Below are 23887 nucleotides of genomic sequence, written 5' to 3' on the forward strand. Positions count from 1 at the left end.
CAGCCAAACTGAGCGGGGGTGAAGGGCCTTGGTTCAGGGAGGTGACCAAGAACCCAATGGTCACTCGGACAGAGCTCCAGAGTTCCTCTGTGGAGATGGAAGAACCTTCCAGAAGGACAACCATTTCTGCAGCACTCCCAACAAATCAGTCCTTCATGGTAGACTGGCCAGACGGTAAAAGACATAACAGCCCACTTAGAATTTGCCAAAAATGCACTTAAATTACTCTGACCATGAGAAACAAGATTCTCTGGTCTGATGAAACCAAAATTGCGGATTTTCACGTCTGGAGGAAACCTTGCACCATCCCTACGTCGAAGCATGGTGGCGGCAGCTTCATGCTGTGGGGATGTTTTTCAGCGGCAGGGACTTGGAGACTTGTCAGGATTGAGGGAAAGATTAACAGAGCAAAGCACAGAGAGATACTTGATGAAAACCTGCACCAGAGTGCTCAGGACCTCAGACTGGGGCGTAAGTTCACCTTCCAACATGACAATGACCCTAAGCACACAGCCAAGACAACACAGGAGTGGCTTCGGGACAGTCTCCGAATGTCCTTGAGTGGCCCAGCCAGAGCCCGGACTTGAACTTTATCAAACATCTCTAGAGAGACCTGAAAATAGCTGTGCAGCGAGCCTCCCCTTCCAACCTGACAGAGCTTGAGAAGATCTGCAGAGAAGTGGAGAAACTACCCAAATACAACTGTGCCAAGCTTGTAACGTCATATCCAAGAAGACGCAAGGCTGTAATTGTTGCCAAAGGTGCTTCAACAAAGTACTGAGTAAAGGGTCTGAATACTTATGTAAATGTGATCTGTTTTTTGTATGCATTTTCAAACATGTCTAAAAACCTGTTTTCGCTTTGTCACAGACAGGTATTGTGTGTAGATTGATGAGGGAAAACAAACATTTAATCCATTTTAGAATAAGGCTGTAACAATGTGGAAAAATTCAAGTGGTCTGAATACTTTCCGAATGCGCTGTATGTTAGGGCTCACCAAACCTGTTCCTGGAGAGCTACCCTCCTGTAGGTTTTCGCTCCAACCACAGTTTTAACTAACCTGATTCAGTTTATGGGTCTTTCTATAAACTAGGGTACCAGTGAGCATTTCTTGTAGTGGACATCTGTTTGGAGCTGTTAGTTATTAATAATAATGAGCCTTTTTTCATGTGAATACATTTAGGATATAAAAGGGGGGATATAGATACATTCAACATAATTAATGAGTTGAATCACCTAAGTTTAAACCCTTCCTTATGCTTGGAGTCTTGATAAAACACTACCTTTCTTTCCTTACATTTATGATACTGCTGTTTGTCATATCATATACTAAGCATTTAACAATTTAATTTACACATTGAATTTGATCCTGTAAAATTCCTGAATATTGCTGTTGGACACTTGTATGGAGATCTCGGAAGTGCACTAACCTCGTAACGTTTCGTATCTCCCTATGTTACGGTGTGAAAACAGTTTATGGGCACACATATCCCAAATAATGTATGGATTGCAAAATCTAATGCTTCTAACAGAAAGACCAGCTTTAACCAGATTAATCAAATAATGCATAATAGTTGTCTGATGCGCATTTGATGTCTAGTTATTTAGTTACGTGGGGAAAGGATTTTCTGAATGACAGTCAAGAGCAGGTGTGATACTGCACACAATTGAACAGCAACCAAAGTGCGGGAATTAATGTTGATCTGGAGAATTGACCAAACATTTGTGTCTGTTACGGTAGTCAAGATAATTAGCCTATGTCGTGGACAACATTGTCAAGATTCCTGAGGTAAGATTACGGTTCATGTAAATTTAGATTTTGTTTTCCAAATTAAAATGGAGCAATCGGAACATGAAAAAAAGCTTCTTTATTCCTTTTTTAATTGAAATATTAAAGGATTGTTTTGTTTTTCTGTATAAAACCCCAAAAACAACTTGATATTTAGATTTTCACGTGGGTGGGGTTAAATGTGGAATACATATTGGTTAAGTGCACAGCCAACACTTTCTGTCCTTTCAAAGTAAGAGTTCACCCTTCTAACTCAATTCTATGAATCTATTAATTAACTGAGCTACAGTGCCAAAATAAGGTATGATTTCTGCATAAGATTTAGTGTGACTGCTGTTACAGTAAATGGTTAGCTGACTGGTATATCCTAGGTATCTAACTAACCATTGCTAATCTTGTTCAATGATGCCATGCAGCCAAAACAACAGTATCTATTGCTAGACTAGAGATATTCCCATAGCTATAGTTAGATGTGCAACCACTGACTAACTAGCTGGAATTAAGCAAGGGTGTGAATAGTAGACATGTTAAATATATCCTTAGACTGTTTACAGCAGGTCTTCAGCTACTCAGAACTGTCTGATCAGCCTGATAGGGTGCGTCCAGCTTGCACCTGTGCAAATCTGTGTGTATAGAAATGGAATGAAAAATCCAACCAATGCCTCAAGTCGTGCAGTAGGTCCACCACATACCCGGAGGATTGTGGGGTCCTGTCCAGGATCAGCCCCTACCCCTAGACACTTGTGGAGATCTGAGAGGATTGGACAGGTGTCAGCAATACCGCTAAAATTCCACCAAGCCTTTCAGAGGGTAAGGTGTAGCTCTCACCATGTCACCACCCATCAATCCCTCTCAGATCTCCACAAGTGTCTAGACTCTGGGCAGTAGGGGCTAGGGGTTGTTTCTGGGAAGGCCATGAGTATTATGGTAGTGCGATCAGTCAGTCTGGCACGGTATAACATTGTTAAAGGGGCAGTGCAGTTAAAAAGGTGATTTTCCAGTTTTTTTTAATGATATTTCCACACACTATGAGGTAGGGCCAGGTTGATATTAGGATCGCAATGTTTTTCCATGGCAAAAATTCAAACACTGAGCAGAGCAAACTCTTAGTCCGTTAAATCTGCTGTATGTAAAATAGTGTGCTATGTGGGGCTTCAATAGCTGTCAAATACTTACTTCCTCTGTCCTTGGAAAAATATAAATTGCATATCAAATCAAATTGTATTTGTCACATGCGCTGAATACAACAGGTGTACAGTGAAGGTGGTGCTACAAAGTATTAATTTAAAGTATTAAATTAATATTAATTTAAAGGGGCTATTAATTTAAAGGGGCTGAATAATTTTGCACGCCCAATTTTTCAGTTTTTGATTTGTTAAAAAAGTTTGAAATATCCAATAAATGTTGTTCCACTTCATGATTGTGTCCCACTTGTTGTTGATTCTTCACAAAAAAATACCGTTTTATATCTTTATGTTTGAAGCTTGAAATGTGGCAAAAGGTCGCAAAGTTCAATGGGGCCGAATACTTTCGCAAGGCACTGTGTATATATATATATATTATTAGTATATTTGGATGGAAAACACTGAAGTTTCTAAAACTGTTTGAATGATGTCTGAGTATAACAGAACTCATAAGGCAGGCAAAAACCTGAGAAAAAAAATCCAACCAGGAAGTGGGAAATTGAGGTTGGTCGATTTAACTCAGCCCCTATTGAAGTTAGTGGGATATTGGTAATCTTGCACTTCCCAATTCTTCCACTAGATGTCAACGTCTTTAGAAACTTGTTTGAGGCTTCTACTGTGAAGTGGGGCCGAATGAGAGTGGATTAAGTCAGAGGTCTGCCAGCAGTCACACGCATTTCACATGAGGCATCTCCCGTTCCTTTGCTTTTCTGGAGAGAGGAATTCGCCGGCTGGAATATTATTAAAGATTGATTCCATACATCGTTTGACAGGTTTCTACGGTCTGTAACGGAACTCGTTGACATTGTCTGCAACTAGTGAACACGCTTCGTGAGTTTTGATGTTTACCAAACGCGCTAACAAAAGTAGCTTTTTCGACATAAATTATGGACATTATCGAATAAATCAAACATTTGTGGGCCTGGGATTCCTGGGAGTGCATTCTGATGAAGATCAAAGGTAAGTGAATATTTATAATGTTATTTCTGACTTCTGTTGACTCCAACATGGCAGATATATGTATTTGTTCTCTGAGCACTGTTCTCAGATTATAGCATGGTTTGCTTTTTCCGTAAAGCTTTTTTGAAATCTGACACAGCGGTTGCATTAAGGAGAAGTATATCTTTAATTCCATGTAGAACACTTGTATTTTCATCAACATTTATGATGAGTATTTCTGTAAATTGTTGTTGCGCTCTGCAAATTCACCTGATGTTTTTGGAACTACTGAACATAACGCGCCCAATGTATACTGAGATTTTTTTTACATAAATATGAACTTTACCGAACAAAACATACATGTATTGTGTAACATGAAGTCCCATGAGTGTCATCTGATGAAGATAAAGGTTAGTGATTCATTTTCTCTTTTTGTGCTTTTTGTGACTCCTCTCTTTGGCTGGAAAAATGGATGTGTTTTTTGTGGCTTGGCTCTGACCGAACAATAATTTGTGGTGCTTTCGCTGTAAAGCCAATGTGAAATCGGACACTTGTGTGATTAACAACAAGATTACCTTTAAAATGGTATAAAATACTTGTATTCTTGAGGAATTTTATTATGTGGTCTGTTGTTTTGAATTTGGCGCCCTGCACTTTCACTAGCTGTTGTCATATCGATCCCGTTAACGGGATTGCAGTTTAACCAACAATTCCGTGTTAAGAAAATATATATTTTTAAACGAGATAAGAATAACAAATGATTAAAGAATAGCAGTAGATAAAAATAGTGGGGCTATATACAGGTGGTACCGGTGTTAAGGTAATATGTACGTGCTTTCCGTTCGTCCCATTTATTTTCCAGCGATTGAACGTTAGCTAGCAGGACGGAAGGCAAGGGCAGATTAGCCACTCATCGCCTGATCCTCACAAGGCACTGATCGCTCTCTGCAAAATCTGTTTCCTTCTCCTACGAATAACGGGGATCTGGGCCTGGTCGGGTTTCTGTATTATATCCCTCCCGTCCGACTCATTGAAGAACACTTCGTCCAGTTTGAGGTGAGCAATCGCAGTTCCGATGTCCAGAAGCTCTTTTCGGTCATAAGAGACGGTAGCAGCGACATTATGTATAAAACAAGTTACGAGCAATGCAAAAAATAAATTAGAAGTTTAAAAAAAAATAGCATTGTTGGTTAAGAGCCAATAAGACGGCAGCCTTCCCTCCAGCGCAATCACATTTCATTGATTTGTCGCATCCGTTGTCAACCCATTGGATGAGATGGTCAGCAGTCCTTCCATGCTCACCTTCTTATCCAATGGGTTTTGAGACAGTCGAGGATAGAGGACGTGAGGAATCAAGGAAATGCAATTGAGATTCTCCCCTTGTTGCACCCATTCCTCACCTCCCTCTCACAGCACATTGGGGGAGAGGAGTGGAGGTTCCTCCCCATAGGCTACAATGCACTTTCAAGGCGAGACAAGGACAAAGGAAGCAATAATTTGACAGCTAGTTTTCAAACACACACAATGCTTGAAGGGTTTACTGATTATAATGATTTCATTATTGTCAATGATTTGACAGAACCCATTGTATTAGTATATGATATTATATCAACTACTAAAACATACAAATGCTGTTTATCTTTTTAATTCTTCAGGAATGTTTAGCCTGGCTATAAATGATTGAGAAGTTGACTAAAGCACAAAAAGAGCTGGCAACTAGGCATGACAAAGAAACGTTCAGTGTCCATGTTTCTTGTGACATGTAGATGTTTTGTTGTTGCTAGGTGAAGTTATGGTTTTATTGTGCCTACCTAGACATTTATTCCTGTAACTACCCGTGAAGCTGCAAGAAAATCGTATATCAAACCATTGACATTTTTACCCTGATGTCACATATTGGCCCCTATATTTTTAGAAAGACCCTTATCAACTCGGTAATTATTAGGGTTGGAGCGAAAACCTACAGGATGGTAGCTCTCCAGGAAAAGGGTTGGAGAGCCCTGCTGTATATTATCTCATATTGCCTGTCAGACCCATGAATCTCACATTTACTTTGCTTACTACGGTATCATGCTACTTTCTGAGCAATACAAAGGGGAGGGCTGGATTGAGGCTTTTACCTGTTCAGCTACCTAGCAGTCCATTTATTAATACTTTTTAAAAAATTTACCAAAAATAAGATGCATAAATTTTTTTGAAGACCTTGTATTTTGAAGACAAGTAGTGCTTACAAAGGTTCTCTCTTGAGTGAAAACATTGACAGTCCGGTTCAGATTGACAGATACAGTTGGTACGAAATTCACCCACGGCCGACCACACAGTCCCCCCCCCCCCCATCCTCCTCAAGTGACACGTTATTCAAAACAAAAAAAAAGGTGAAGCTGGTCACATGCACAACGTCATCTTCCCTGCACGCATTCAACCACATTCTCAAAGGAGTCAGTTTGAAAAAACACGCACACAGGCATTGTTCTTCCCTCAGCTCCATCTTAACCGACGGGCAGATAGACGGAGTCCGAGTTCGAGGTTCTGTCTTTAGTCTTCTTCCTCCAGTCAGCTCCCACGTTGGAGACACAGCCTCCGGGATTCACTGTCACACCCCCAAACATCACCGTCTGTCCACCTCCCCTCGATGAAACCTAGGGGCGCGCTGGAGGAATTGAGGACACCCTGCAGACAAAGGAATGGGCTCTGGAAGAATGTCCTCCGGGCTCTGGCAGTTTCTAACCGCCACCGACGCAGCAACCGAAAATTCTAGGCTCAGCATTATTTCTTCACAGAAGAAACTCCCCTTCGTATTCACGGCCTGTGGAACCTACAAAAGGAGAGGGAGGTGAAAGAATGAGGGGGGGGGGGGTCGTGAGCACAGAAGGTGCCTTTGTAATCACTCCAGTTATGATTACAGCTATTCATCAATCTTGGGCTATTTTTAGCACAGCTTTGTGTGCCGGGTGAGTGGGGCCGCTCTCCCTAGGTCACTCACAAATTGACTAGAGGATCTTCGTTTACCGCACATGCTTAATTGGGGACATACAGCATTTGTCATTTCTCTTGCCAATATCAGGCCCCCGGGAAGGTAAGCAAGGACTCCCCTCCTCCCCCTTTTAAGCATGCACATTGATCTTTAGCTCTGTGGATCTTTTCTGGGGAGCTAAAAATAGAGGCAGCCGCAGCAGAGAATAGAAGAAATCACACCCACTTACCTTGTGAGGTGCTTGCTCGAGGCGTGCACCTCCATCTCGGTGCTTTTGAATTCGTTCAACTCCTTTCGGATAGCCGCCTGTGGAGGAATACAACGAGCGTTAGACTAGAGAGCATCCTTTAAGCGGAGACAGACATCGCACATTGACCCACAAATTGTCACGTAGCTTGAGAGAGTAGTAAAAAAAAACACAAGGTCTTAGCCATAACAGTGAGACATGCTGGCGCTATGGAGGTGGTAGCATGGACAACAGTATGTTTTCACGGTTCCAGAACTCAATGCTTTTAGGCCTTTAATAAATAGGCCCTACATCACAACATGCTCTGATAAGGGTATGTGCCAGTCACTAAGTGGTGAATGTGAAATTGGAAGAGATGCTGCAGGAGGGTTCCTTGTTTTTGACACCAATGACACGCACCTTATCGGCTGCAGAGAGCCTGGTCCAGGGCTTGTCTGCTCTTCGGTCGTAATCCTGAGCTTTGGCCACCTCTACATAGTCACTGAAACGGATGAGAATCTTTCGGTCCCGTAGCTCGTCAACTGTGGGCCGCTGATTGAGCTGAAATACACCATGGGAACAGCGAGGCATTGGTATGAATGAGTACAGTCATTTGACAGGCACGTGTTTGGTTGAATAAGGATTACATTAGCTACCCATGTTTGACTTTTTCCTGTATTCATTCGTGATTTTGCATCAAAATGCTGCTCGCAGAAAAGTAACGATTTTGCCATACAAGGTCTTTTAGGACCAATGTACATATTTTTATGTTCTTATCCAGAGCAAAATAAATATTTATCTAGTGCACAGCATGAGATTAACACAAAATATACAAACAGAACAATTACTAGTCAGAAGAAATACATCTGTCAGCAGGTTGCATTACTGTAATATTACACTAGTGATACCAGAGCAATTCATTAGTATAATATTGGTGTAACATACCTTTCTGTTGAGACGCTGTTTGATTTCCCTCCTCTCTTCTTGTTCTGTCTGGTCATTTCTCTCTAAACCAAGGAGAAGAAAATAATTAGTGATATGACAAAGACACTGATAAGAACACTTGAGAGGTTGGCAAACACATTTCCCAATAATGATGTCACTGGTTTTCATCACTGTTTTCCCTCTAATCCACATAAGTGATATCACTGTTTGACCCTAAACCTTATCTACTGGTGAAAGAGTGTCCCACTGTGTTCCACTCTGTGACTGTAGACACAGATTAGGCTTCAGACATTACGAATGAAGTCTAATCCATGGGGATATATTTGAACGTTTAAAACATAATTCCTTACAGGAGTGTGAATCTTGTTCCACTGAGGATCAGATCCAGATCCTAATAAAATGGTCTCCTGAGAATGCCATCACCAACATTTTGGCCAACATCAAGTTGGGTTATGTATGTTGGAAGACAATGTGTGCTTATCTGTTCCGCCTCCTGAATTTTACATGAGTGAATGTATTTATCATAATACATTTATGTAGGCTTATTGTCTACCTTGGTAGACTTATTCAGAAATTGTGCATGAATTTCACATTGCTTAATGAAAAAAAATATATATATATGAGCAGATATTAAAATAATTTTACAACTCACGTTTTAGGATATTCCGACTCTCCAACTCTTCCACATTTGGTCTCTGGCTGAGTCTCCTGCGAAAAAACACCAGAACCACGTTCTGAACCATTTTCGATTCAAGCTTCGTCAACATCCAAGAAGTAACTTTTAAACCAAGTCCGCCGGATCAATTCTTCTCAATGTAGTCGTTCTATCGGGGAACTCCCTGTCTTTCCATCTCGCGTCTAGACCCCGACTATGATGCTTTGGTAGAGACACTCCCCACATCTGGAATACCCACAGACGTGCAATTTTTTGTATTTTCCGTTATACTACTGTTGAGCTCTGGCTGCCTTATACTATTGTCTCAAATCTTGAAATAATAGAGAGACTAGGAACAAACACTCGCTCTACTGGCATCTGCTGTTGCCTGTGCAGCTGCTCGCTTCACTGTCATCTCTTGCAGTCTACGCGACACACACGCAGCAACCTTTTTGAACTGGGTCGTGATGTGCTACTCAGGCTGCCTCCTTTTTCCGACTGCATGCATAATTTGTTGTCACTAGTAGGTGCATACGATATTTCCGCTTAAGGTATCCCCCATCGCTATTTAGACAATTACATTTCTCATTATCACAAAGCTGCTTCTTTTTTACAATTTAAATGTGTGTGTGTATATACATATTATTTTTTACCTAGAGTAAAATAGGTTACAATTACCCTATCTTGACTCTCCTATCAAAATGTACTTCTGACATTGGTAGCTACACATCTATATCACAAACTGGTAATTAAACAATCCAATTATTTTATTTAATAATGATTGCATATTAATAAGATCATACAGGCTCATACAATAGAAAATAATGACTAATTCACGTTTGCTTATACCTCACTATCAAAGCTTCAAACAATCCACATAAACCAAAATGGCTTTGGAGTCACCTGTGCAAGGGAACATTTCAAAGACTTTAATATCAATAATAGATAGGGGTCAGCTCCACACAGCATGGGTCAAACCCACCGCCCGAAAGATGAAGGTATCAAGACAGAGGGCACCGCACAACCTCACAGCACGCCTTGCCCCAGATCACCTTCACACCTTTAAAAGTCCAACGCCCTGAGTGAGGACCAAAGTCAGGTCACGCACCCTGAAGCCGCACGCGTTGACCTCGCCACTTGCTGCTCACTCCCTCTGAAAAGATGATGAAGGTGCTGGAACCTTAACATTTATAAGCAAAGTATGCTAATGGTGAATGCTTATAATGCAATGCAAATATACAGAGTAATCATGCTTGTATTTAAGAAAATGACAAACGTGTTTAATAGGATCATTACAAGATGATGAAATGTAGGTTATGAAACCTATATGCTAGATTGAGTTTGGGTTATGGAGGTAGGCTCAGTCAGTTGTGCATTTATAGGCCTACAGCGTCAATACATTTATGAGAATCAATAGGTATAATCAATAATTGAAATTACATTTAAACAGCAGGAAATCTTAGACTTGCGACTAGTAATAACTGCAGAATAATTCATTAATTTGATACAAGTTTCCCTTTGTCCGATAGATACATTTTCCAAGGAAAAATAATATTAGCCCATGTTATGTGTATTTTTTGAGATCATGCTCAGAATGCACAAGTTACAAAGTGCCTGTGTTTAATATCTAGGGCTACTATTTATTCAATAAATTGTGTTGTAGCCTACATTCATTTATGTAAGTTTTGTCACGGAACACAATCTGGTGTCAGATCTTCCCACTTCATATCAAGCTTGTTTTGTCTAAGACATTTATTTTTGAACATGTCAGTCTACTTTCCAATCACCAAAAAAGGCACTTCACAACACAAGAGCCATCATCTATATCCCACATCTGCCAGTCCAGTGCGAGTGAATGAGAAAGGCATTCCAAAAGATGTGGTGGCATAAAATTTTCAACAGATGAAATGGAGAATCACTCTCAAAGCCCCAATGGATGCTATATCACCATGATATTGACCTGGTCGATGGGTTGCTTAGCAACACGTTTCTCATGGAAATCTAATACAATGGATTCTTCCCAGGGAACCCTTACTACAGTACACCTCAGCAACCCACCAGTGGGTATTATGTTGCAATGTAGGCCTGCCTAATCATAGTTGTGTGTATGTGTAGATTAGAACATTTAATTTTCTTGGCAACAAATAATATCTTAACTTGGGGGATTTGGAAACGCAAAGTCAAGAGACAGAGGGCTCATACAAATATTTATGTTTTGATGTTTCTTACCCTATAATTATATAGGCCTATACTGACTGAAGGACAGCTGTCTAAAATACAATACAGTTTAGATACTGTTTTTCTTGTACATAGAACATGAGATGAATACCCAGTATATGCTGCAGGTGTATAAGGTAGCCTACCCACTGTCCTACAATGACAGAATTTGTGTCAGCACGAGTTTACAAACACTGTGGCCTGGATTCAATTGGGCATTTTTCACAGAGATCGCATGGTAAATGCTGCGCATGTTGGCTTAAGCCTAAATTATCATCTTTAACTAGTGCCTACTACACAGCTGCCAATGTTCCTTTTAAAAGGTTCCCATTAGATAAGCCACAGCCAAAATTGGCTATACCGTAAAAATAAAAGAAAGATTTTAAGATCAGATTGTAGTAATACGTGGGTTTATGACTAGTGATGACCCCTTTTAAAGGCCTTTTTTCCCCACACTCAGAGATCGCATTCATTTACACACTGAAGCGTAAGTTACCATTAAAAGATCCGTAGTGAGCTGTCCTGTAACCCGTTTGGATTGAATCCTTAGTAGTATAACATATAGCCTATAAAATAATACTAGGATAAATATAAAGTCATGCTAGTCGTGCCGGAAAGAAAAGGAAAGTCAACTTTGAGTAGGCGGTTAAAGCAGGCATTAGGTCTCTTATCCTTCAACCACAAATTGACAGCCAGACTGCAGTGAGCAGTCACAGTAACCCAGCTCTCCGCAAAACACATATTTTACTGGCCCTGAGTCTGGTCAAGCGTGTAACGCTCTCACTTCTCTAACCATATAGGCCTGATTCCCCTGCAGTGGGGATCCCGGTTCTATCCCGGCATAAACGCTACTCATTTCTGCCCTATATTTTGTCTCCCTGCTTCTCTCCCATCCTGTCATAAATATAGGAATGAGTTTGGAATTCCACTCTCCTTCAAAATAAAAAAACATCTGCATTCTGCACTTCCCCCACCATTTCTCCCCAACAACACACTTTTTGAGACAGAGAGAGAGAGATGCACCGGGATGCATTATTCAATAGTATCTGAGCTAAGAATAGCCCCGCTGTAGCAGCAGAAGTGGATGGCAGAGAGCACTATTGATATCAGTGTGAAATAACCTGTCTAACGGACAGAATGTGTCATTATCACAGTGATAAGTTTGGACAGCATCTTTTTTTTCTGCTCCCACCACAACTGGCAGTTTCTCTTATCTGGAGAGACTAGGAAATGTTTTAAATTAAATCTAAGCTCGGAGACGTTAGGGAGATCGAAGCCGGGAGTGATGGACTGTTTTTGCTTTCAGTAAGGGTACTCTGGGGAAATATGCTTTACTCCTCTGCTAAGCTTCCCTCTGCTCCGCCATCTTCAGGGCTAAATATAGTTGGGCTTTCCCTTCTCTAAAAAAGTGCAGTGTCACCAAAATATGGAGCATACACAGCAAATTGGCACATACAGTGCAGACCCCTGGACTTTTCTACATTTTGTTACGTTACAGCCTTATTCGAAAATGTATTGAATTGTTTTTTTCCCATCAATCTACACACAATACCCCATAATTATATTTTTGCAAATGTATTAAACATTTTACATTTAAATATCACATTTACATAAGTACTCAGACCCTTTACTCAGTACTTTGTTGAAGCACCTTTGGCAGTGATTACAGCCTCAAGTCTTCTTGGGTATGACGCTACAAGCTAGGCACACCTACACTTGGGGAGTTTCTCCCATTCTTCTCTGTAGATCCTCTCCAGCTCTGTCAGGTTAGATGGGGAGGCTCACTACACAGCTATTTTCAGGTCTCTCCAGAGATGTTCGATCTTGGTTTCATCAGACCAGAGAATCCTGTTTGGCTTCCGTCTGGTGGAGTGCTGCAGAGAATCTTCCAGAAGGACAACCATCTCCACAGAGGAGCTCTGGAGCTCTGTCAGAGTGACTATCGGGTTCTTGGCCACCTCCCTGACCAAGTCCCTTCTCCCCTGATTGTTCAGTTTGGCCGGGTGGCCAGCTCTATGAAGAGCCTTGGCGGTTTCAAACTTCTTCCATTTAAGAATGATGGAGGCCACTGTGTTCTTGGGGACCTTCAATGCTGCAAAAAAATTTTGGTACTCTTCTCCAGCTCTGTGCCTCGACACAATCCTGTCTCGGAGCTCTACAGACAATTCCTTCGACCTCATGGCTTGGTTTTTGCACTGACATGCACTGTCAACTGTGGGACCTTATATAGACAAGTGTGCCTTTCCAAATCATGTCCAATCGATTCAATTTACCACAGGTGGACTCCAATCAAGTTGCAAGGATGGTCAATGGAAACAGGATGCACATGAGTTTAATTTCGAGTCTCATAGGAAAGGGTCTGAATACTTACGTAATAAAGGTGTTTATTTGTAATAAAAACATTCTAATAAAAACAGTTTTTGATTTGTAATTATGGGGTATTGTTTGTCAATTGATGAGGAGTTTTTTTTATTTACATCAATTTTAGAATAAGGCTGTAATGTAAAATATGGAAAAGGGGAAGGGGTCTGAACACTTTCCGAATGCACTGTATACTACTAGTGTTACCACGTAAAAAAGGAATAAGCAGCTCAAATAAATGTCTACTCTAGTGTGCGAATCAAAATGTTTACAAGTCTCAATATTTGCTGTGGACCTTTTCATGTGGTCTCTGTTTTGTCTGGAGGTAACTGTGACTAGGGCTGTTGCGATGACCGAATTACTGCCATACCTGCAGTCAAATTCCACATGACCGTTTAGTCATGATAGTTATGCTTTTCCAAGCTCTGATGCTGCTGATGGTCATCAGTAGCCTACCAAACTTGCTAACTGCCTGGTACTCAGCACTCCATTGTCCCTCTAATCACTGACATCAATGCAAATGTTTTAGACAATCTAATCAAACACTTCATGAGAGCCCATGAGGTCATGTTGTGCAACATTTCAATAGGCTATGCAATTGCGCAAGAAAACAGAGTGATGGCCTCTACTAAAAAGAGGATCCGCTTTCCTTAGGCTAGATCGATTGTAAGGACCGACATCGGAGATGAGAAGCAGGGACGGAGTGTCAACATTTAAATCAGGAAACAGACAAAGACCAAGACAAGAACAGCATCAACACACGGGTACAAAATGACAATTAATGCAGAAGCAGGGAACAGAGCGGGGAACCAGACAGAGATAGGGGAGGTAATGACAGCGGTAATTGATTCCAGGTGAGTCCAATAATTGCTGATGCGCATGACGGGGGTGGAATGCATGTTTGCGTAATGATGGTGGCAGGAGTGTGTAATGCTGGGGAGCCTGGTGCTGGAGCAGGATCAGGTGTGGCACCTATGTTTATTTTTCAACTTTCCTAATATTAAGCACATTGCTTAATTTTACAACAGGAGTATAGCCTACCTGGCTGGCATGAAAATAAACCACGGGGAAAAGCATCCTCCATTCGCTATTTAAGTGCATATATGACATTAATTTTTCCAGCTGCCCGTTTTGATACAGGTGCATGATAATTGTCCATTCTAAATGTTTTCTGCTAATGGAACATTCGTGCTTATAGCCTACTACCATATGCGCGTTGCTGCGCTTAAGGTGAATAATATAGCCTAATCCTTTATCAACATTTTAAGCTCAGTGATCTGTTGAGTAAAAAAGTTGATGCTAGTGGTTGTATTAATTTGGGATCTATCGCATCCCACAACTGTCCCAGACTATTTTAAGCTTTTTAAGCTAGTTTAGAATATTTATTTATTCTCACGCAGAATACATCGACCTTTGTACTATGAGGGATAGAAAATTGACATAGGCTAATGCTTTTGCTGTACGTTAAGCCTACTCATCTTGTTGGCTGATGAAAAGTAAATGCGGACAGTTCTTCCAATATCTTCAAAATGCACCTCGGAATTGGACAAGGACGTGCGCAGTTGCGTCCCTGATGTCTTTTTTGATTTTACCTTTATTTAACTAGGCAAGTCAGTTAAGAACAAATTCTTATTTTCAATGACGGCCAAGGAACAGTGGGTTAACTGCCTTAATCAGGGGCAGAACCACAGGTTTTTACCTTGTCAGCTCAGGGATTCGATCAACCTTTCGGTTACTAGTCCAACGCTCTAACCACTAGGCTACCTGTCGCCCCACACCTGCCGTCTTCACTTGTAGCCTGTGAGAAAGACCCGATCACGTGATGGAGCGTGAAGGGCACAACAGCCACTGGCCTGAAAAGGCATGGATTTTTTAGGGTGCATTATGCCACACAAAGGGGATGCCGCCGTGAAATTCGAGGCATTATCAAGTGCTTGTCAAATTGTGACTGAGTGACTTATGTAGTGTTACTGCCTGTACAAAAGACAAAGTAGAGCTCATGCCTTTCATGCTACTTTTTTTCATTAGTCACAACATGCAGCCTAACAATGTATTACAATTCAAAACATATCGCCCAACGATTGTAGAACAACTGAAGTTACATTAATACCTCTAAAATGAAGCATAAAGGAGTACTGCTTTCTTTGTTCATCTCTCAAAACAGAATAACCACATGTGCGTACTCCCTCAAATCATTTGGAGAAAATATCCTTCCCATTTTATTCAATTCTTCAAACTATAAAATAATGCCACGGAATTCTAAGAAAATCTTGTCTGCTAAATTAACTAGTGTAGCCCACAGCCATTTGGCATAGCATACTATTCTGTTCTTCATATCATGCTTCTTTAGACCTGTCTAAAATAAATAATGCAAAATAAATAATGCATTTATTGTGAAGGTGTAGACTATATTACATGGATTTATTAGACTTTTTAAAAGGTCAACATCAGTGGCTTGTAGTGGACGCCAGGAGATACTAAATGTTTGTGTTAATTAACGGTCAATTACCATGAGACCGACAGTTAGTTGCTTGACAATCATCGGCTGACAAAACTTTCATGACCGCCACAGCCCTACCTGACTAGACGATGGGAGCACAAATGACAGTATACTGAGAAGAGTCCCTACAGCCGGTCCGAAATCACTCCCTACCGCTACCCCTTGGTCCTTACCCTTCAATGTTTGCTGATCTGAAAGGTCTGGATAGGTAGGAGCAATGTAGTGCTGCTTCCATCATATCGCTTCCACTGTACAGATCTGAAAATCTCTGATCTGTAAGCCTCAGATCAGAGGGCCTAGGGGAAGATGTAGGGAACAAATTGGTGCCGACTGCTTGGGTGGTGCCCTATGCTCCTGTGAGTTCTCTTGCACAGTGCTCACACAGGTCTCCAACTCGTGGTCCTGGAAGCCCACTGTGTGTGCAGATTCTAGTTTCAAAATCACATCAGAAATCAGGCATAATTCAACGGTCAAAACTCAGACATTTAGGGGGAGAAATGTTAGAGGTATAGTGGTCCCCCTGAAATATGTTTACCAGTTCATCTCAAATGGGGTCTAATTCAGTACACATAGCCAATAGGACACACAGTTGGTTTCCAAGATCCCGATTGGGATGCAGTTCTTTACACACTTAAGACAGCATTTTGCACAAGCAAAATGGCAGAGACCATTGAGCAGTGAGCAAAATAACTATCATATTTCAAATAGAATGGAAGGCATATTATTCAGTTACAAATACAACTCGCAATTGCATTGTGTGCACCCCTTTCAATGAAATCACACAGCAAATTATTATGTTTGATGCTAGTTTTTGCATCTATGCTGTTTTGTGTGACAAGCCTACAATGGCGACCTCAATGCGACCTTCCTCAGACAGCTCCACATCTCACTCCCATGCGAGAGGAATGTCGTCTTCACAAAGCACACTGCCTGACCCTGGGGCTCTTACGCAAGCCTCTTACAAGTCATGCTGCCACTGCTGCTCTGACGTGGCCTTTTACATAAGGTGTTTGTTTGCAGCTGGTAGTGAATACATTCTCTTGTTGTCCTGTGACAAAATTACAATTTGAGTAGCCTGTTAGTTTGAGCGGAACTAAAAATAGCCCGAGGTCGATTGTTTTCCTGGGAGTCTCCAACTGTCAAATCGCTTTCTCTAAGGTGAGTAGCACTTGACTGCGTTATTACAGGGCACATTCGTAAAAGAGACCTAGGTCTCAATAAGTTTCCCCTGTTAAAATAAAGTGTGTGTGTGTGTGTGTGTGTGTGTGTGTGTGTGTGTGTGGCTGGTTACAACACAGTGGTGTACCCCAGCTTGACACATTGGTGTGAAGGAATAGTCCTAAAATGCCTTCACATTCTGTACTCATACCGAACTGTTGTGGCTTTCCGCTAATGTGAAACAGTACAGTACAAGAACTATTGGTTTAGAGAAGCGTTTTGTTCCATTACTATTCTGGAAGTCTCGTGTCCATATGCTAATATCTACAGTGCCCCCCTGGCCTGTACATAGCGAAGACTGTTACTGGAGGTTGTGTTCAAATTCGAATAACTTCCTGTGATTGAACGTCTTGCGTGAAATAGCATGGACAGTACAACTAAACAGTACACCAACAACAACGAGTCAATAGAAAAATGGAAATGCACAATTCCTTATTTCTCATCTCTAACCCTCCAGTAGCATTCTTGAAATCATAAATAGTTTTTGCTCTTGAGAAGGAATCTGGGTATTTTATCACAGTGCGCCACATTCTACTTGTATAACCACGTCAACAATGAAGCTTAGAGTTTGCAGGATTTTACGCCATGAAACCACTCAGTGTAATTACTCATCTCACTCCCTCAACTAAGGATTGGTTTTTGTCAAAACCTTGATTTGGTCAATCAGCAGGTTTAGCACTTGGCTGCTTTAAAATCCCTCCAACACAATAGAAACACTATTTAGGATTGGCCAAGTCCAAGCGTTGATTCCAAAGAATGTACAGGACAATGCCAAATTAACATGGGGCGACGCAAATCAAGTCAATGCAAGGCGAGAGGATAATTCTCCTCAGATTGTCTTTCTCACCTCCACTCTAAAACCTTCACCGACTCCAACATTGCCACTACCAGTAAGCGTATAGTTTCATCCTCTTCTATCACTGTTCAGACACTTCTCTCGTGGACATTCACAGATTTCTATCTGTATTTACATTGACATTTTATACACAATCAATATCAATAGTGTGGTCTTATGTCCCAAAAGAGCCTTTAGGTTCATGTTGTCCATCCAGACCCGAGTTCAAGTATCATTATAAATAATTTCAAATACCTTCTGTGCTTAATGGACCAGTATAATAGTCCTATTTTAAATCATTTCAGATACTTTATCTGTGCTAAAAATGGACCAGTAGAATAGTTCCGAAACTGCAAACCCTTCCCATCTGGCAGGTATTTGAAAGATTTAAAATAGTATTTGAACCCAGGTTTGCATCAATCCATTATAGCAGGGGTATTCAACTCTTACCATATGAGGTCCTGAGCCTGCTGGTTTTCTCCTCTACCTGATAATGAATTACACCCACCTGATGTGCCATGTCTAAATCAGTCCCTGATTAGAGGGGAACAATGAAAACAAGCAGTGGAACCGGCTTCAAGGTCCAGAGTTGAGTTTGAGGGCACGAAAGGGTAGGAAATATGTAGAAAATGAAGGGGGTCCTTGCAGTAGGCCTACTGGATGTGATCTAGATGGGCTTTTTATCAATTCCACTATTCCTTGAATCCTATCTTCTTGCCGTGATTCCGAACCATATTGGAGAAGAAGGTCCCAGGTCCCTTTCCTTGGACCTTCTTCTCCAGCGCCTTTAGAGAAGGAGGCGAGAGGATGTGAGGAATTAAGGAAAGATTCATTGAGAAAGGGGTGGGTGAAGATGACACCACTTACTTGGTGAGTTTCATCTCGATCTGCTGGCGTATTTCCTGACGTTCCTGTTCGGTCCGCGCTGGGAAGATATTCCGGTCTTCAAGCTCCTCTTTGCTGGGTCGATTCCGAAGCTTCACCGCCAAGAGCTCTTTCCTTAGCCTGCGAGGTAGTGTACCTGCATACACACACAGGACGTCAGCGATCACTTCGAGATTGCTCTCACAGGGCAGAAACCTAACCTAAAATGTGCACATTCAACTCAAACCTCAAATCACTTGCAGGTCTCAAGTTTAGGAGAGTCCATAATGCCCAAAAACAATTCCTTAAAATTGCTGTAACCGCCGTTCGAAGGGTTGAGACGGTTGTCTGGTTTCCCCCCCGATGTTGAGCCCAGGAGTTAGAATGTTTAAAAATTAAAGTCTACTTTTGGATTGTTATATATCGCTTGGGAAGGGGGATATAAGTCATGTTGTTTATTTGGTGGATATCGTTCAATGTAATCTTTCCTTTAAGAAAAGACCCACCAGAGATGACGGAGTCGTTCCAGTCATCCTGATCATGGGGGAGGCCCGAGGCGTCGGAGAAGCACTGGTCCAGCCGCATGTTCTCCTTGTTCTCTTCCGCCTCCTTCCTCTCTGCTTGGTGTAGCCAGTCGATAACGCCGCCGCTCGCCATCGATGGATTCTCCGAGCTGGAGGAGCGAGAGAGTCGCCCATCAGAGCGCCGCCACGGGGTTGAGCCCGGCTCAGCAGGCCCATGCACACTGAGGGAACACAGGAGGGAGGAGGGAGCATGAGGGTTAACAGCAGAAGAGGGGTTTTTGGATGGGTGAGCATGGCGGTGCAGGTCCATTTGAAAGGTAACATGGAGACAGTAGGTGAGCATTTAGGTAAATATACCATTGGAGTTATCACCGGATTCTTCAATGGGGGAGTGAACATGCAACATGGCGGATGTACGCTGAAATCGACTATAACGCTTTACTTAAAAGCCGGCCGCCATGGTGGCCCTGAGAGGGCCCGTCTCCAACCCCTCAGGGTCTCCTCACGTCGTCAATATTATGCACCTTCCCATGCCTATTATTATCCAGTTATAATGCATTGTAAAGACTTTCCATTAGCATGTATACATAGAGAGACATAATATAAGCCTTATTTTAAGACATTATAAAGGCTCATACATGCTTATAACAAGTTATAAAGCCTTATACCTACAGGCTTTAAGTTCCAGAACATGAGACAACATGAACTCCCCGTCACATAATGGTGAGGTTATGTGTCTGTTTGCAATGAATGGGCTGTGCTGCTCACCTTTCCTGACGGTTTGCCTTTGAGGCAAAGGCTCGTTGTAGCTCCTCCATGATACAGCTAGGGGGCATGGGAAGGTGCATAATATTGGCGAGGTGAGGAGACCCTGAGGGGTTGGAGACAGGCCCTCTCAGGGCCACCATAGGGGCCAGGCTCTCGGGAGTCCTCGGCGGCTCTTTAGGCAGGAAAGAGTTGACCAAGTGTGAGGGCACAGCGGATGGGTCTGAGAGGCAGAGAAAGACAGAGATTTAAGTTTAGTGGTGGGTGCGTGTGTGTGTGTGTGTGTGTGTGTGTGTGTGTGTGTGTGTGTGTGTGTGTGTGTGTGTGGTCCATATCCTCTTTGTGTATGGATGTGTGGTCCTTTAATATGTTGTTTATGTACAATATGTGAGCTAGTTAGCTGTTTGCACTAGTGTTACTATACAGTTGAAGTTGGAAGTTTACATACACTTAGGTTGGAGTCATTAAAACTTGTTTTTCAACTACTCCACAAATTTCTTGTTAACAAACTATAGTTTTGGCAAGTCAGTTAGGACATCTACTTTCTGCATGACAATTCATTTTTCCAGCAATTGTTTACAGACAGATTATTTCACTTATAATTCACTGTATCACAATCCCAGCAGGTCAGAAGTTTACACACACTAAGTTGACTGGGCCTTTAAACAGCTTTGAAAATTCCAGAAAATAATGCCATGGCTTTAGAAGCTTCTGAGCTCATTTGAGTCAATTGGAGGTGTACCTGTGGATGTATTTCAAGGCCTACCTTCAATCTGCCTTTCCCATGACATCATGGGATAATCAAACGAAATCCAAGACCTCCGAAAAAAAAAGTGGTGGACCTCCACAAGTCTGGTTCATCCTTGGGAACAATTTCCAAATGCCTGAAAGTACCACGTTCATCTGTACAACCAATAGTACGCAAGTATAAACACCATGGGACCACGCAGCCGTCATACCGCTCAGGAAGGAGACGTGTTCCGTCTAATAGAGATGAACGTACTTTTTGGAGAAATGTCTTCTGGTCTGATGAAACAAAAATATAACTTTTTGGCCATAATGACTATCATTATCTTGGAGGAAAAAGGGAGAGGCTTACAAGCCGAACACCATCCCAACCGTGAAGCACAGGGGTTGCAGCATCATGTTGTGGGGGTGCTTTGCTGCAGGAGGGACTGGTGCACTTCACAAAATAGATGGCATCATGAGGCAGGAAAATGATGTGGATATATTGAAGCAACATCTCAAGACATCAGTCGGGAAGTTAAAGCTTGGTCGCAAATGGGTCTTCCAAATGGACAATGACCCCAAGCATACTTCCAAAGTTGTGGCTTAAAATGGCTTAAGGACAACAAAGGCAAGGTATTGGAGTGGCCATCACAAAGCCCTGACATCAATCCCATAGAAAAATTGTGGGCAGAACTGAAAAAGCGTGTACGAGCAAGGAGGCCTACAAACCTGACTCAGTTACACCAGCTCTGTCAGGATGAATGGGCTAAAATTCACCCAACTTATTGTGGGAAGCTTGTGGAATGCTACCTGAAATGTTTGACCCAAGTTAAACAATTTAAAGGCAATGCTACCAAGTACTACTTGAGTGTATGTAAACTTCTGACCTACTGGGAATGTGGTGAAAGAAATAAAAGCGGAAATAAATCACTACTATTATTCTGACATTTCACATTCTTAATATAAAGTGGTGATCCTAACTGACCTAAGACAGAGAATTTTTACTCGGATTAAATGTCAGTAATTGTGGAAAAACTGAGTTTAAATGTATTTGGCTAAGGTGTTTGTAAACTTACGACTTCAACTGTATGTTATTTACAGTCATGTGTGCATACATTTTTACTTAATTTAAGTAACTAGGCAAGTCAGTTGAGAACAATTTCTTATTTACAATGACGGGCCTACCCCGGCCGAAACGGGATGACGCTGGGCCAATTGTGCAATGCCCTATGGTACTCCCAATCACGGCCGGATGTGATACAGCCTGGATTCGAACAGGGACTGTAGTGACGCCTCTTGCACTGCATCTCAGTGCCTTAGACCCTTGCACCATTCAGGAGCCCCTTTTATGCATGGTGGTCCCAGGAATCGAACCCACTACCTTGGCATTACAAGCGCCACGCTCTACCAACTGAGCTACAAAGATAATAAGTTACTAGCCACCTGGCCTGAGACTTGAAGTAGTGTCGCCTTTGCCAACCTAAACCAGGTAGTAAGTATGCTAGTTTTTGGAATACGAATTGTCATTGTTAACGTGAGCTCGAACCTTGTGTTGGCCGTACAGGTATGATCCATCAGAAAGTATTCATACCCTTTGACTTATTCCACATTTTATTGTGTTACAGCCTGAATTCAAAATGGATTAAATCATTTTTTTTCTCACCCATCTACACACAATACCCCATAATGACAAAGTGAAAACATGTTTTTAGAATTGTTTGCAAATGTATTAAACATGAAATATCTAATTTACATAAGTTTTCACACCCGAGTCAATACTTTGTAGAGGCACCTTTGGCAGCGATGACAGCTGGGAGTCTTTATGGGTAAGTCTTTAAGAGATTTCCACAACTGGATTGTGCAACATATGCCCATTTTTCCTTTTAAAATTCTTCAAGCACTGCTTTTTACCCATCTACCAATAGGTGCCCTTCCTTGCGAAGCATTGGAAAACATGCCTGGTCTTTGTGGTTGAATCTGTTTGAATTTCACTGCTCGACTGAGGGACCTTACAGATAATTGTATGTGTGGGGTACAGAGATGAGGTTGTCAATCAAAGATCATGTTAAACACTATTGTTGCAAACAGAGTGAGTCCATGCAACTTATGAGACTTAAGCACTTTCTACTACTGAACTTATTTAGGCTTGCCATAACAAAGGGGTTGAATACTTATTGACGCAAGACATTTTAGCTTTTCATTTTTAATTCATTTGTGAAAAACATAATTCCACTTTGACATGGGGTATTGTGTCTGTAGGACAGTGACAAAAAAAATCTCTAATCTATTTTAAATTCAGGCTGTAACACAAAATTAGGAAAAATTCAAGTGGTGTGAATAATTACTGAAGGCACTGTATGTCTTGTGAGTGTGTGTTTGTACATGTGGGGTCCACACTACTCCTCGGAGTGTGCAGTGCAGTGTTTTGGCATTATGGTCCTCTCTTAGTACACCATCAGGTTGTGGGTCAATTCCATTTCAAATCAATTAATTCATTAAGTAAACTGAAATTCTGATTCCACATTTTCTCAATGCTTTTCATTAAGGAAAACTTGGAATCGGAATGTCTGTTCACTTCCTGAATGGACTCTCTTCAATTCGAATTGACCAGCAACCCTGGTACACTTAACTAGCCTTCTTACCATCGCCACTGCTCATCTGTGGCATCACCGGTTTGGCCGCTACTGGAGGGGGTGTGGTTCCTCGAAGTATTTCCTCTTCTTGCCTCTCTGTCTTTTCTCCTCCCTCCTGGACCTCCTCAGAAGCATCGGCACCAGGCTGCGCCTCCTCCTCTCCCTCTTCCTCTTCCTCTGTATTTTGACTGCTATTTCCCTCTGGCTCACAGTCCCCTGGAGGCTCAGCCACTGAAAGACGTGTTCAATTAATTAAGTTTAATCGAAGTTTAATCTCGTAACGCCAGGACAACATTTACAGTGACAGTTGTCAGTGATGAATGATGCCGTTTCATCACCACTGGTGTTTGTTTTCAGATGTCTCCACTGCTCCCTAGTGGGTCGTGGGAGTATCATGTGGTTCATTTTGAGGGACTTTTATACATCTAAAATAGCCGCTGTGAATCATATTTATAAGAAACACACACACAACCGATCAAGAGTTTAGGGTCACTTAGAAATGTCCTTGTTTTTGAAAGAAAAGCACATT

The 23887-nt window shown here is 41.7% G+C and overlaps 1 protein-coding gene across 1 annotated transcript in view; it reads right to left on the bottom strand.

Annotated features, from left to right (window-relative positions):
• Positions 1-5821: 5821 nt before the first annotated feature.
• The window catches only part of LOC135559354 (phosphatase and actin regulator 3-like), a 58153-nt gene continuing 40087 nt past the window's right edge, over positions 5822-23887 (bottom strand). The window contains exons 4-12 of the mRNA XM_064993523.1: positions 23368-23589; positions 20000-20219; positions 19214-19452; positions 18711-18864; positions 8710-8765; positions 8058-8119; positions 7533-7673; positions 7116-7192; positions 5822-6727 (exon numbers count right to left, since the gene is read on the bottom strand). Of these exons, the coding sequence (XP_064849595.1) occupies positions 6712-6727; positions 7116-7192; positions 7533-7673; positions 8058-8119; positions 8710-8765; positions 18711-18864; positions 19214-19452; positions 20000-20219; positions 23368-23589 (1187 nt within the window). The 3' untranslated portion in view covers positions 5822-6711. The remainder of the gene's footprint in view (positions 6728-7115; positions 7193-7532; positions 7674-8057; positions 8120-8709; positions 8766-18710; positions 18865-19213; positions 19453-19999; positions 20220-23367; positions 23590-23887) is intronic.

This window comes from Oncorhynchus masou, chromosome 18, assembly GCF_036934945.1.
Source record: "Oncorhynchus masou masou isolate Uvic2021 chromosome 18, UVic_Omas_1.1, whole genome shotgun sequence".
NCBI lineage: Eukaryota > Metazoa > Chordata > Actinopteri > Salmoniformes > Salmonidae > Oncorhynchus > Oncorhynchus masou.